The 15,084-nt window shown below is 40.0% G+C and overlaps 2 protein-coding genes across 2 annotated transcripts in view; one reads left to right on the forward strand and one right to left on the reverse strand.

Moving 5' to 3' along the window:
• CHURC1 (churchill domain containing 1) overlaps positions 1-14,529 on the forward strand; it is a 34,102-nt gene extending 19,573 nt beyond the window's left edge. Inside the window, exons 4-5 of the transcript XR_010908757.1 lie at positions 5,093-5,162; positions 12,397-14,529. The gene's annotated coding sequence lies outside the window, so the exon portion shown is untranslated. The remainder of the gene's footprint in view (positions 1-5,092; positions 5,163-12,396) is intronic.
• On the reverse strand, positions 5,298-8,297 carry GPX2 (glutathione peroxidase 2). The gene is made up of 2 exons (XM_060772615.2): positions 8,024-8,297; positions 5,298-5,656 (listed from the first exon to the last, which is right to left on the reverse strand). The coding sequence occupies exons 1-2, from the start codon at positions 8,291-8,293 to the stop codon at positions 5,306-5,308; spliced, it is 621 nt and encodes a 206-aa protein (XP_060628598.2). The 5' UTR covers positions 8,294-8,297; the 3' UTR covers positions 5,298-5,305.
• Positions 14,530-15,084: the final 555 nt, after the last annotated feature.

The raw sequence follows: 15,084 nt of genomic DNA on the forward strand, positions 1-15,084 counted from the left end.
TTCAATTGGCAGAATTTCCTATTGCTTTCCTTACTGTTGGCAGTTTGAATTCAGGAGCAGAGTGAGCTCCCAGTGTCAGCCCCATCTTCTGCTAACCTAGCAGTGCGAAAACATACAGATGTGAGTAGATCAATAGGTACTGCTCTGCAGGAAGGTAATGGTATTCTATGCAGTCATGCCTGCCACGTGACCTTGGAAGTGTCTATAGACAACGCCAGCTCTTCAGCTTAAAAATTGAGATGAGCATCACCCCCCAGAGTTGGACATGACTAGACAATGTCAAGGGGAAACTTTTACTGTGGAGTTTTCAAAGAACTAGCCATGTCAATTTCTCTCATCTTAGAAGGGAAATGGCCAAGGGATGGAGGATGGAAGAACCAAGCAGGACTTTTCAAACTAGCTAATTTATTTTAACACAAATGCTTATAAATATGATTCCACTTCTGCAGAGGCACTGATGGATGCAAATTGATGTCTGCAAAAGCTCATGTTAAAATGCACCAATTACTCTCAGTGGTTCTACCTATTTTCCTCATTCTCTCTTTTCCTTTTCCTAATGTAGGGAAAATTCTTTGGGATAGATTTACATTTGAGTAGAGTAGACACACTGAATCGGTCAAATTTACACACACGTTGACTTACTAAGTTGTTCTTGATTTAATGGGACTAACAATTGCATTTAAGCTTCCATTCTTGTTGGTTAATGTTTATTTCTCAGCCCTATTATCTTAAGAGTTGCATATTGATTTCAATTCCTGGAAGGCCTGTCAAAGTGGAGTCTTTAATGAGAATCATAGATTTTATGTATCTTTTAAGCTAAAAGGCACCCTCTAAGACCTGGCCTTTTGCCTCAATCCATTAGACACATGTGCTTCTTTCCTTTGCACTTTAGCACTTCAGGGAAATAGCTCTATCTGGCAGCAAATCAAACACTATGGAGAGAGATCTCTGTCAGCTCTTTATATTATTCCTCACTGCAGCCATTTGGCACCAAATAAGATTATAGTAGTGATGAGAAACAGGCCTTGGTGCTCTAAAGTATGGCTTCTTAAACTTTTCTACTCATAAGACCTCTTGGCCTGAGAAATTTTTACATGACTCTAGGTACCTAGATATGTAAAATAGATATAAAATCTAAACATTCTAAACAAGTCAGTATTTGCAGGGCTTTCTAAACAAGCTGATTTTCATTTTTATGAAGTACAGCTGAAGCATCGTCCACTGTAAACACTGCAGAACAGATTCATGTAAATGTCCAAAACAATCAAATGCTCCAAAAACTAGTCCTGGTTTATCAAATTTTTGGAACCCCAACATTGAGCCAATGGGGTCCTATTTGGTGTTAGGACCCGCTGTTCTAAAGTGTATGAAGAGAAAATGTATTTATGTATTTGTTTATTTTCTGCCTTTGTCTTGATAGAGGGACTTAACTACCACTGTTGCATCTTTCCTTCAACTGTGTATGGAGATCATGAACATAATGAGCCTTCACAGAACCAAGGCTTGTTCAGTTCAGTGTAATTCTCCCACATATTTGTGGCTCAACATGCTTTGGATGTAGACCTTTGAGGCATGCATTACTAACAATTTTCCAGGATTATATGATTGAACAGTGGTGGGGCTGGCGGGGGTGGGTGGGGTCAAATCTTCATCCTCATCCATCTAGCAACATGAATCCTGCAAAGAGTGGGCCATGCTTTTAATGGGAATCACGTTGCATGGAACCGCTGACCCAGTTTGCAAACATTGGCCTTGTTCTCTCTGCGGCTTCCGCATACTAATAGAGATGCTTACCTGCAAGAAAGAGGGAAAAATGAATATTGAGAAGACCTGCTCTGTTGGGATATATCTGCATTTGGTGCAGTTGTTCCTTTGCAGTTGAAACTTAAACTTTAATAGACATTGCCTTTAAAAGGTGAAGGTGAAAAAAAAAACCTACTGGAACTTTATTTATTCTTCCCCAGGATATGGGATCAATGAATAAGAAGAATATATATATATATAATATCTCGAACAGGCACTGGTAGATAACAAGCTCTGGACAGCTGTGTGAAGCACAGGCAATATTCTATGATTTTGGGTTTAAATGTGTCCTGAAAGTCAAGGCAACTCATCTGGCTATGCTCATCAGACCTCACAACCTCTGAGGATGCTTGCCATAGGTGCAGATGGAACGCCAGGAGAGAATGCTTCTAGAACATGGACATATAGCCCGAAAAACCTACAACAACCCAGTGATTCCGGCCATGAAAGCCTTCGACAATACATTCATCTGGCTATGCTCACTTTGGATTTTTCCTTAGGCAGCAGTGCGTGCCAGTCTCCTGTGCCAGCCTCCTGATGCCCTCCTGTTTATTTGAGCGCTTGGGGAGTGATTCAGCAGTGCTGTATCAAATATTTTACCTGTGTGGCGGGTCTTCCTTTGCTAGCTGGACAGAGCACTAGTAGCAGTGAATGCTGCAGTCTGCTACTGTCAGATGAAGAGGAGATGATAAACAGAACTGCAGGCATTTCATTTGCCTGCAGCAACCATGGATTTTGCTCAATTTTTCTGGAGCATATGGCCCTCAAAATTCACATCCAGGACTGGAGCACTTTGTCTGTTTCCCCCTCGCTGCTCAGAGATACATCCTCTGTGATTTAAGGGAGTGAGACTGTGCTTTTGTGAAATGGGAAATATTTGCTAGGATTTGCGTAAGAGAATGGGTAACAGTGTCCCTCCATATGTTAAGCCTACATTGGTGTTTGGGAATGTCTCCCCCAGTTTAATTTAGTCAGAAAGTAAATTGGGTAGAAAGGGCCTGTTTTCTCATAAGGGTGTGAATGTAATGGGATTGCCTCCCATGCATTGCCTCTCCTCCAAATAGGGGGAGTAGCCCACAAAACAGCATTCCGGAGAGATGTGGCCTGTAGGCTCACTTTCTCCATTCCTCATTTCAATAGACACAAAGTCTTAGCTGGATACTGTTACTTCATTTCAGCCTGTCCTGATAAGGAGAAAAAAAATGTGGACTCCATCACTTCAAAACAAATCACATTAACAAAGAGTTTGGAAAAGTTAGTTTTTGGAGTATAACCTAGATTACAACTTTTACATTCCCTCAGACAATATGGTCTAGACCAGGCATTGGTAAACTTCGGCCCTACAAATGTTTTGGACTTCAACTCCCACAATTTCTAACAGCCTCAGACCCTTTCCTTTTTTTTCTGGAGCATCTGGCCCTCAAAATTCACATCCAGGACTGGGACACTTTCCCCCTCGCTGCTCAGAGTGAGACTGCTTTTATAAAATGGGAAACTGAAAATGCGCTGAGATTTGTGTAATAGAATGAACAACTGTGTCCCTCCATATGCTAAGCCTACATCAGTGTTTGGGAATGTCTCCCACTATTTAGTTTAGTCAAAAAGTAAATTGGCTATGAAGGGGCTTAAGCGGCTGAGGGGAAAAAGGAAGGGGTCTGAGGCTGTTAGGAATTGTGGGAGTTGAAGTCTAAAACACCTGGAGGGAGGGCTGAACTTTGCCCAGGCCTGGTCTTGACTGTGGATGTGGAGATTCTATTCCCAAAAGACACTATTGCAAGCTCTGGCCCCGAGAAGTAGCCTGATGGCAGAGTTTTAACATTTGTTAACAATAAACTTTGTTCCTTCACAGATATGCAACAGTTCTATGGGTTTGTATTAAACAGAGTCAAAAGAAAAAGATGTAATTATATATAATCCTTAAGTATGGTTGTAACATACTAGTTAGGAATCCCTATAAATACTAAATATTCTAGAGAGAATTTGCCCGTTCTCTAAAGGTGAGTAAAATCCTTCTGGAGAGATCCAATTTTTAACTAGACTAATTCTAACAGAATTTGGAAAGTTGCTTCTAATAAGTAATTAATTAGTAGTTCAAGGACCTAAATTGCAATTCAGTTGAAATTTGTTTTAAAAAGGTGTTCCTTTAGTACTGTTCATACATAACTGAAATATTTAAGTCACTTTTACATTTTAGAATGCTACAAATTTGTATTTGTATTACAAAAAAATACTTAGTAATTAGGTTTAATATTAAGTAATAAGCAAAAATTAGATTGGGTTGTATTGAGTTTTCTGGACTGTATGGCCATGTTCCAGAAGCATTCTCTCCCGACGTTTCACCCACATCTATGGCAGGCATCCTCAGAGGTTGCTTGCCATAGATGTGGGTGAAAAGTAAGGAGAGAATGCTTCTGGAGCATGGCCATACAGCCCAAAAAACCCACAGCAACCCCGTGATTCCAGCCATGGAAGCCTTTGAAATCACAGATGCTATATTTCAAAAGAAACAAAAATGTACTTTGAGCCTCTCCAGTTTTGGGATTCAACATGTCATTACAATGGAAGATTGCCCTTAAATCATTGTGCATTTTGTTTATTGATTTTGATCTTAGCCTAACACAATAAAAAACTGAGTAGATGATGCAAATCAGTTTTGACTGGCTATTTTGAAACAGTAAATTCTCATTCAAAACTACAGTAATTCTGGGATATAATATAGAAACAATATGTTAATTGATATGTTTGTGAAAGAGACTATTAATTCTGTAGTACTACATTTAAGTTAAAACCATTGCTTTATGGTTTAGTCTTGAAGCCCTCCTACATATCTACTATAATCTAGATCAGAAGAGCACTCGTTTCAGCAAAGTGTATTATTTAATACTGTTAAAAAGCATGTTCTGTGCCTGGGGAGGAAAAATGTATTCAAAACCTTTTGTATGTCTTCATTAAACAACGAATCACATATAGAGGATATATCTATCAGTGACATTCAAGTTTATCAATTGCATTTTGAACTGTTCCGTAATTGGATGTTAATCTGGAATCTCACCCATGTACAAAAATGTGTTATCCCTTTCCACAAATTCAGAGTGGGCTTTGTTATCTGGCTGTGACATAAGAGAAGGAGGAGTGGGTTCTTCAACTTCTTTTTTATTTCACTTATGAAACCAATAATGCCCAGCAAATAAAAGCTATGGGATCAGCACCTTTACATGCTTCAGGCACCCTCTTTTGAGCTTTAGGAGGACACCGTCAATTAGTAAAGATCTGATATTGGCTCTTGCAGGAGCTCGGATGAAGCACCTGATTCACTCAGCAGAAAAGGAGGAGAGGAAGAAAAAAGAAAGAAGGATGTGGTGGGTATTTCCTTGATTCTTTTGGTGGTCCGTAAGGAGGATGCGCATGACCGCAGTGCAGTGAATTTCTAGCCTTTCTTCTGACCCATGTTGCTATGTTATGGCTATTTGAATGATCTCAGAAATAGTGTCGGTTCCCTGGCTTATTTGGCAAGCTTCAGGAGGCGCTGTATGTCAGGCTCAATGTTGGTGGTGAGGAATCGCGGGCTGTAGCGCTTGAATGGCTCTCCTTCAGGTCCCACCAGGAACTTCTCAAAGTTCCAGGAAATGTCGTTACGACTCACAGGGCTCCATAAGATGAATTTGGGCTCCATCATGAGGCAGGAGGGGTTGTCATCTGGGTAAGGGAGCTTGTCCTTCAGATATGCAAAGACAGAGTGGGTGTTCTTGCCGTTCACCTCACATTTCTGGCAAAGAGTGAAGTTGGGTTCAAAGCCTGAGCCAGGCCGCACATGTTTCAGGCTGTTGAGGATCTCTTCATTGGTACAATTCTCCTGTTAGGATCAAATGCACAAATGTGAGAGAAGAAATGACACCTAACGTGTGGAATGTCAAAGCTTTATCTGATCTTTCTTTATCTTAATGACATCAAGTATAACAATTTGGTGCAACCTGATATCCATTTTGATTTATGCTGAAATTCCCATATAGTTGGATTTACCATAAGAAAATATGATATGACTGCTGAAGGCTGTCGGTGTTGGTTGTCCTGAAAGATCAGCAAATTTAATTCCTTAGTGCAGGCATGGGTCCTCCAGGTGTTTTGGACTTTAACTCCCACAATTCCTAACAGCCCAACCTTGTGGGAGACTATTAGGAATTGTGGGAGTTGAAGTCCAAAACACTTGGGGACCCAAGTTTGCCCATGCCTGCCTTAGTGTTATATTACTGTATTTTTACACATAGGCAAAGGTACTAATTGAGTATTAAAATATTTGGTTATACTTGAATACAGACTGAGTATTCCTTATCCAGAATTCTGAAATCCCAAAATCCTCCAAAATCTGAACTTGGATGGCTGAGGTAGTGACACCTTTTCGTTCTGATGGGTCAACGAACACAAACTCTTTCATGCACAAAATTATTAAACATACTGTGTATTAAATTATTGTCAGACTTGGTGTATAAGATGTTTATGAAACATAAAATAATTTCATGTTTAGACTTGGGTCCCATCTCATTACGTGCAAATACAAATATTCCAAAAACCAAACAAATCTGAAATCCAAAATATTTCTGGTTCCAAGCATTTTGGAAAGTGATACCGAACATGGATTAATGGAAGCTGTACTGGGCTCTTTCAGACTGCACATTGATTGCTACTACAATACCACTTTAACTGCTATGGTTCCATCTTCTGGAATTTTAGAGTCTAGTGAAGGCCATTGCGAAATTTATTTTAGAAGTAAAAATAAATCCAAACATGAAAATGTAAGGGATTTTTTTTAATTTATTTATTCTATCTTCTCAATATGGGATTCAAAGGGACTTAAATATTTGTACCGTTGTCTTGCTTGGCAAAACCATGCTGGGTAGGGATTTGAGGAATTTCACTAAAAATAAATCAGTTTCCCTATTTCTGCCCCCAAGTGCCATAGATCAGCATACTTTCTCTTTGGAGCCTCTACTAGTGGTGCAGCCTATCTGAAGGAGTTTGATGGATTCTACTTTGGTTCTGTCCCTATTCCAGCAAGAGCTGTAATACCTTCTTTTCATAACCTTATTCCTGCTGTAGAAGTTTTTCTTCGTGAAAAAGGAATCCCTTTGCTATTAATCCCATTATATCCAACATTACTGCTATGTGATTAAGCATTACTCAATTGTAGATGATCCAAGGATGTCTAAAAATACCCTGTTGCTCTAAAACAGTATTTCTCAACCTGGGAGTTGGGACTCCAGGGAGGGGGGGGGGGGTCGTGAAAGGGTATCAGAGGGGCCGCCAAAGACCATCAGAAAACACAGTATATTTTTGTTGGTCACAGGGTTCTGTGTGGGAAGTTTAACCCAATTATATCATTGGTGGGGTTCAGAAAGCTCTTTGATTGTAGGTGAACTATACATCTCAGCAACTACAACTCCCAAATGTCAAGGTCTGTTTTTCCCCAAACTCCACCAGTGTTCAAATTTGAGCATATTGAGCACTCGTGCCAAGTTTGGTCCAGATCCATCATTGTTTGAGTCCACAGTGCTCTCTGGATGTAGGTGAACTACAACTCCAAAACTCAAGGTCAATGCCCACCAAACCCTTCCAGTATTTTCTGTTGGTCTAAGTTTGGTTCAATTCCATCATTAGTGTTTGGAATGCTCTTTGATTGTAGGTTAACTATAAATCTAGCAACTACAACTCTCAAATGACAAAACCATTTCCCCCCAACCCCACCAGTATTCCAGTTTGGGTGTAGAAGGTATTTTTGCCAAATTTGGTCCAGTGAATGATAATTACATTATGATTCATAACAGTAGCAAAATCACAGTTATGAAGTAGCAACAAAAATCATTTAATGGTTGGGGGTCACTACAACATGAGGAACTGTATTAAGGGATCACAGCATTAGTAAGGTTGAAAATCACTGCTTTTAAAAAATGTATCCTAACTGAAATGCATCATCCTTTTTTGAATTCCACACTTTAGGATTTGTGTGGCCTCCAAATATGTCACCTGTGGAATATGTATTCAGATTGATTTCTCCTACATGTATCTACTCAGAAATTAGTCCCAAGAAGTGGTTGAAATGACCTTCCAATCCAGAACTAGTGGGATCAAAATCGATTGACATCAATGTTGAAAGAAAGACTGGCCCTGGTGAGGAAAAAGCAATTTCCTTCCCAAAATGCAGAAAGAATGGAACAAAGGCACTTACCTGGTAGCCAAACTGGTTGCAAGGGAAACCCAGGACAACCAGCCGCCGAGGATATTTGCTCTGCAGCTGGTTCATCTGGGTGTAGTCCCTCACTGTCGTGCCTCAGAGGGAGGCCACATTCTCAATCAGGACCACCCTTCCTCTAAAATTGTTGAAATCCACTTTCTCCCCTTGGAGGTCAGTGGCTTTTAGATCATAAAAGGATTTGGCGATGGGAGTCATCATGGCTGCAAGGACCAAAATCGGCAACCACACAGCAGCAGTGAGCATTGGACAGACACAGTTGCTTGCTTAAAATGCTTCTGTGGGTGCTCCTGTGATTGGTTGCACATAAAGGCCTTTCTCTCCTAGTGTGATGAGCCGAAAGAGGAGCCATGCCCCCTGATACTGATCCAGCACTTTACTGATTCGGAACAAAGCCGCAGGTCAGGCCAGGGTATGTCCCATTGCAAGCCTGCAACACAGGATGGATATCCAAGCCACTGCGATAGCGCAGCCAACTCTCAATAATTCATGCTGCTTCAGATAAGGCTACTTACTTAGAGTGCGACAGGACAATCCAATGCGTGTTTACTCAGAAGTAACACTTACAGGGTTCAATAGACTGTTCCTTCCTAGTAATTTCATTGAGGATCACAGTTTAAGGTGGGAGAACAGGGCAAGAATGGAAAGAATAGTGTCTTTTGTGGCAGAACTTGAGAATCATTAACACAGGTACTGTAAGACTGGACACAGCTATAGGCTCATTTTTGGATATTCCACAGCCCATGGCTTTTCAGTATGGATGCATTGGCAAGATTAGATTAGAACTAGGCTGATCAATTCTACTCAAACTTTTTGACATTTTAAAAATGGAAGTAAGCATATTGCAAGGTCCATTCTGTTTTCAACAATATATAGCTTAGAACCATGTTATGAAATCTAATTCCTTCAATTCTTGTATATCAGTTGTCATGAATTGAGACTACATCACTTAATAAGTTTGTATAAGATTGCTGCCTAAGTTGAAGGAATGTCAAAATATTGACTACATAATACGGCACCCCATAGCTATCTGTGGCACAGTGGGTTAAACCCTTGTGCCGGCAGGACTGAAGACTGACAGGTTGGAGGTTCGAATCCGGGGAGAGTGCAGATGAGCTCCCTCTGTCAGTTCCGACTCCCCATGTGGAGACATGAGAGAAGCCTCCCACAAGGGTGGGAAGACATCAAAACATCCAGGCGTCCCCTGGGCAACGTCCTTGCAGACGGCCAACTCTCTCACAACAGAAGTGACTTGCAGTTTCTCAAGTAACTCCTGACACAAAAAAGCTATCTGCTCAAGGGTGAACTGTGTACCTTCTCAAGATCCTGTTCTACTTTATAATTAAATATTTGTACGAAAATGAGTACAAGCAGAAATTCCTCAGAATCTGAGTGATCATAATTGTACAATAACTATTAGAACAATGATGCCTCGAGTAATTTTTCAAAGATTAAAAAAGTGTTCGATGTAAACAAGACTAAGCCGGATGGTTCTTTGATCTAAGAAAAAGCTTACTTTGGTGATACATGTTATTTCAAGTGTAAATATTGATGCTTGAAACTGCTCTGTTCTAAATGTTTGCTTTGAAATTAAAATCTATTAGAAGACTTGTTGCACTTGTTCTCCCACCTTTAACTACCTAGTGGGTAGGTGGGGAATATCTGCTAGTTACCAACTGTAGAAGAAGTGCTGAAGAAGATGAGATGAACATTAGCATCCAAGTTCAGTTGCTGCAGCAATATAGACTGGAAGTGGAATGACCAAAGGCTGAAGTGATGGATATCTAATGGTTTACAGAGTCTGGCAAAAGCTACATTTTAAACTGTTGTATGTTCCTGAATGACTTTGGATGTGTTATCATGAGACCAGTCTGTTGACGATGTCTATGAAAAGGATATGATAAGTGACATCCGTTGGCCTTCTTGCAGCTGATAATACAGTAGATTCCCATACACTCTCTCTTACTGACACACAATGATGAAGAAAATAGGTTTCACAAGCAACACCAGTAAAACAACAGCAGGCTCTTCATGAATCTTTACAACAGAAGTAACCATGGCTGGTAGGCATCCTATAAAACAGAATATTAGGACATGGCCTGGGTCTTGATTCCATTGACCTATCAATCCATCCAAATGTACTAATTATCTTTGTGTGGGTATTGATGAAGCTGTGATAGATCTGAGAATGCCTTTCCCTACTGATGTTTTACTTCTTTAGCTCAATCCTTCCCCGCCTCAAGAACAAAATAAACTAGCACCAGTCATAATGAATACCTTGATGTGCTCTAAATTCAGGAGTGGACATCTGTAGTGGGCAAAGCCACTTTCGCTCCCGAGAGTAGCAGCACTTTTCTCGCTTCATGTCACTGCCTGTTTTGGCTTTCAGTTGCAAAATAGCGGGGTTTCCCCCTACATTTTGGACATTTGGGAGGTTGAGAGAGCCAAGGATACTTAAGCTGTTGTTTTTACAGCAATTTAGGTATCTTGGTGCCAGTTTTCTGTAGGGTTAGAGATATTTCAATGGTACCACTCCCCATTCCCACTTGGAGAATCAAGATGGAAAACTTTTTTTGTGGGGAAGTCCTAATTTCAATTTGGATAGGACCGAGCAAAGCCAAATCAAAGCATACGGGGCAAAAATTCCTACCCAGCAAACATTTCTCTTCCAAGCAGACAAAAAACTTTGTATTGTCGAAGGCATTAATGGTTGGAAAAAATAGGTTGTGAGTTTTCCAGGCTGTATGGCCATGTTCCAGAAGCATTCTCTCCCAACCTTTTGCCTGCATCTATGGCAGGCACTCTCAGAGGTTGTGAGATCTGTTGGAAACTGGGAAAATGGGGTTCCAGAGATATATAAACCCCATTTTCCCATTTTCCAACAGACCTCACAATTTCTGAGGGTGCCTGCCATAGATGCAGATGAAACTTCAGGAGATAATGCTTCTGGAACATGGCCATACTGCCCAGAAAACTCACAACAACCTCAAAAAATTAATTCTATCTGTGTTTATGTATAAGGAAGCCTCAGTGTAAGCAGACAGTGTTAAGTCAGATTTCAGGATGGGGGAAAAGGGGAAATTCAGATTTGTTGTCCAAAATCCCAGAAGATTTTGGCATGTTTAGTCTGCCAAATAGAAGGCTGAGAGGAGACATAATAACCGTGTATAAATATGTGAGGGGAAGTCTTAGGGAAGAGGGAGCAGGCTTGTTTTCTGCTGCCCTGGAGACTACAGCAATGGAGCAATGGCTTCAAACTACAGAAAAGAGGATTCCACCTGAACACAAGGAAGAACTTCCTGTGAGAGCTGTTCAGCAGTGGAACTCTCTGCCCTGGAGTGTGGTGAAGGCTCCTTCTTTGGAGGCTTTTAAACAGAGGCTGGATAGCCATATGTCGAGGGTGCTTTGAATGCAATTATCCATTTTCTTGGTAGGGAGTTGGACTGGATGGCCCATGAGGTCTCTTCCAACTCTATGATTCGATGATTCTAAGAAAGATCTTTAAAAAAATGTGAAAATCTTGAGAATGTTACTTTTCAATGGTATAGTGCTTTAAATGGAGATGAGTTGAGATTTTAAAAAAATAACATAGAAAAGTATCCGTAATTTTGAGAAAAGAAAAGAAAAACACACAACATTCTCCTCCTCTCTCACACCCTTCCAAATAAAATGCAATTAAATTAATTCCAGTCATGGCTTTCAGGGTATATCCTGAATTTACTCTAGAAAGGATGGTCTAACATGGTCCATAGTTAGATGTTATTAAGAAGACAACAAGGAGTGGTCGACTCCCTTTTATAAAGATGATAGTTCAGTCAGAACTACCTTTTATCAGAGTTACTATTGTTTAGTCCAAGAATGTGATCTCCTTCATCTTTAGTGTTGCCTTGCCAGAAGGGAAATATTAGAAGGGTGAAGTAAGGTAAACCAATTCAGGTTCCCTGGTATCTTATCATATACTATAAGGGGCATGACTGAGTTACATGAGAATTGGGGGGGGGGGAGCATATTTACACACAACCCATGATAAATACTGTTATCAAAAGTAATAGTCCTGTGCTATTATATGAACTAACATTTACGTAGCATACTGGACACACATTTATGTTGTGTTTTGCATGACAGCTTTTCTTTTTGTGCAAGCACGATTCTTCTGTCTTGCCATCTTCTTATGTTACCCTCCAGGTGGAATTCATATCGATATGCCTTGTGTCGACACAGAATAGATGCAGATGTCCTCAATAATCTATTTTTAATTGGCTGGAAATTTCTGCTCATAGTAAAATATTTTTAAAAGTGAAAAGAAAAAATATGCCTGAATGCTGCTGTGTTTTTTTTCCCCCAAACAGATCCGATAATGAAAACTCCTAATGAGAGTTCTGCTTTTCCTGGCACAAGGAGCTCACTGAATTATTAACAGTTGGATCAAATTCCCAATGAGCTCAAGCAGAGGAAGGTAGAACATGTAACCAGAGCACGGTAATTGGAGATAATTTTCTAAAAGGAAGGAAGAAAATGGAGTGCAGGACTTAATGCAAACCACTCCAGCGTATTCCAAGAACACAACAGCCCCTCCAATTTTGGCAGACTTCAATGAGCTAAATCAGCAATTGATTGCTGTGGGTCTCAGTGAGAGCACAGGTCTTTACTTATGTTGCAGACAGAGCAGTTAAACTCTCAATGTACAACCTACATCGAGTGTACTTAAGAGGTCAGACTCTAGCTATTCTTAGATTCAACTTAAAATTTTCTTCTTCAACTAGATCACTGAAAAGACACAAAAGCACTTCCACATTTCAATTTGTCACTCATGAGACTTACTGCTTAAGAGTCAAAATTAATCTGATACAGAAATTGAGGTATAGCATGTACAAGTACTGCATATGGATCTCATTCTTCTTCAAAGACTAGGCAATGATGAGTACTGGGTTCTAGTTAGTGATGATGTCTCATGGCATGTTATATTAAGCAGAATCCATTTTACCAACACCCCCCTCTCTCCTGGACTCATTTATAGCCTTTAAGATTTGTCTGAATTGCATAAATTGTTTATTCTGAAGCAAACTGAAATCAGATATAAGGAACTGCTATTCCCATTGCATCACCATTAACCATGTTGGCTGGTGCTGATGGGAGCTGTAGTCCAGTAGCATTTGATGGCCAAGTAAGTTGATAGAAAGTAAAGGAGGTATTTTATGCTGCTTACAGTGTACAAACAGTATTTTGGGCGCTGAAATTCTGTGCCCCTCACAATATCAACCCTTCTCGCCACATATGGAGACCACAAGTTAAAAGAGATACTGACAAGCTGGAATGTGTCCAGAGGAGGGCGACTAAAATGATCAAGGGCTGGAAACCATGCTCTATAAGTAGCACCTTAAAGAACTGGGTATGTTTAGCCTGTAGAAGAGAAAGTTGAGAGGAGATAGGATAGCCATGTATAAATATGTGAAATTATGTCATAAGGAAGAGGGAGCAGGCTTGTTTTCTGCTGCCCTGGAAACTAGGACTTGGAGCAATGGGTTCAAACTACAGGAAAGGAGATTCCACCTGAACATGAGGAAGAGCTTCCTGACTGTAAGAGCTGTTCAGCAGTGGAACTCTCTGTGTCAGAGTGTGGATGCTCCGATGGAAACTTTTAAATAGAGGCTGGGTGGCCATCTGTCAGGAGGTACTTTGATTGTGCTTTTCCTGCACAATCTAGATGACCCATGTTGGCACTTCCAACTCTATTATCCTAAGCTTCTATATTACACTCTGCCACTTACTGCCAAAGTTATGGAAGTAAAATGATAATTGCCTGCCCATTGATGCTATTACTCTGAAGCATGAAGGCAACTCCTTGTTTCCCAAGTGGTTTCTTCTTATTCAATACAAAACATGGCATGTTGCACGTGCTCAGTGAAACAAAATGTTCATCTAACAGTTTGTTGTTGATGTGTGCCTTCAAGTCATTTTTGCATCATAGCAGCAATTCTATCACAAGGTTTTCTAGCCAAGATTTGTTCAGAGGGGGATTGTCTTTGCTTTCCTCTGAGGCAGACAACTTTCCTCACTGGAAATGGAACAGACTAGTGCAATCAATTAATGAAGCAGAAGTTGCTAGTCATATCTGGGCAAAAGAACTGAAATAGTTTATATATAATGTATCAGGTACAGCACTATTTATATGTTTGACTTTTAAAACATCAAGCATAATCTTTGAAAAATTATTTATTAGAGAAATATTTATCTAATCACATCTTTCATCCCATGCACTGCCGTCAGTAGAGGAGGACCTGCTCTCAGTCCCACCCCCGTCAAAAGCTTGGCTGATGAGAATGAGAGAGGGGGCCTTCTTGTGTTTGCTCCCCATCTCTAGAACTCCCTTCTTGAATAAATAAAAACGGTCCCCACCCTCCTCTCCTTTAAAAAGCTGTTGAAAATGCACTTATGCACTTTAGCGCATGGAGAGGAGAAGGACTAGGACATTTTAATTCCACCAGAACTTATTTGTATTCCATTGCTTTTATGGTACATGAGAACTCCTATGATGGTCATTTTTATTTATTTTAATCACCTTTCTCCTGATCTATGCCTTAATGGTTAATTTATGTTACTTAATATCATTATGCTTATTTGATTATTTGTACTTGGTTTTGATGTTAATTTCTCTTTTGTCATAAGTTCATGGCCAGTACGTCTGTATTATTTTATTTTTGAAAAGTTGGTATTTTGTATAGGGTATTGAATGTTTGTCTTTCCTGTGTGTTATTATTATATATGCTATTCTCTTCATCAATGTTATTGCAAATATTCCAATAAAATAATTTCTACATGAAGCTTTGAGTGTTTGAATGCAACATTTAAACCAAGTGCAAAAGTAAATAACTTCTTTAGAGCACTGAAAAGATTTCCAGTGCTGCTTTTTTGAGGAAATCCACATGTCCTGGAAAGGGCTTGCCTGTTCAGCCTCCAGTTCCTGCCCACTCTCCCTCCGAAGGGTGTTCTTGGCAATATGAATTAGTGATCTAATGAAGAAATACATCAGTCCCCAA

This window comes from Anolis sagrei, chromosome 1 (assembly GCF_037176765.1).
Source record: "Anolis sagrei isolate rAnoSag1 chromosome 1, rAnoSag1.mat, whole genome shotgun sequence".
NCBI lineage: Eukaryota > Metazoa > Chordata > Lepidosauria > Squamata > Dactyloidae > Anolis > Anolis sagrei.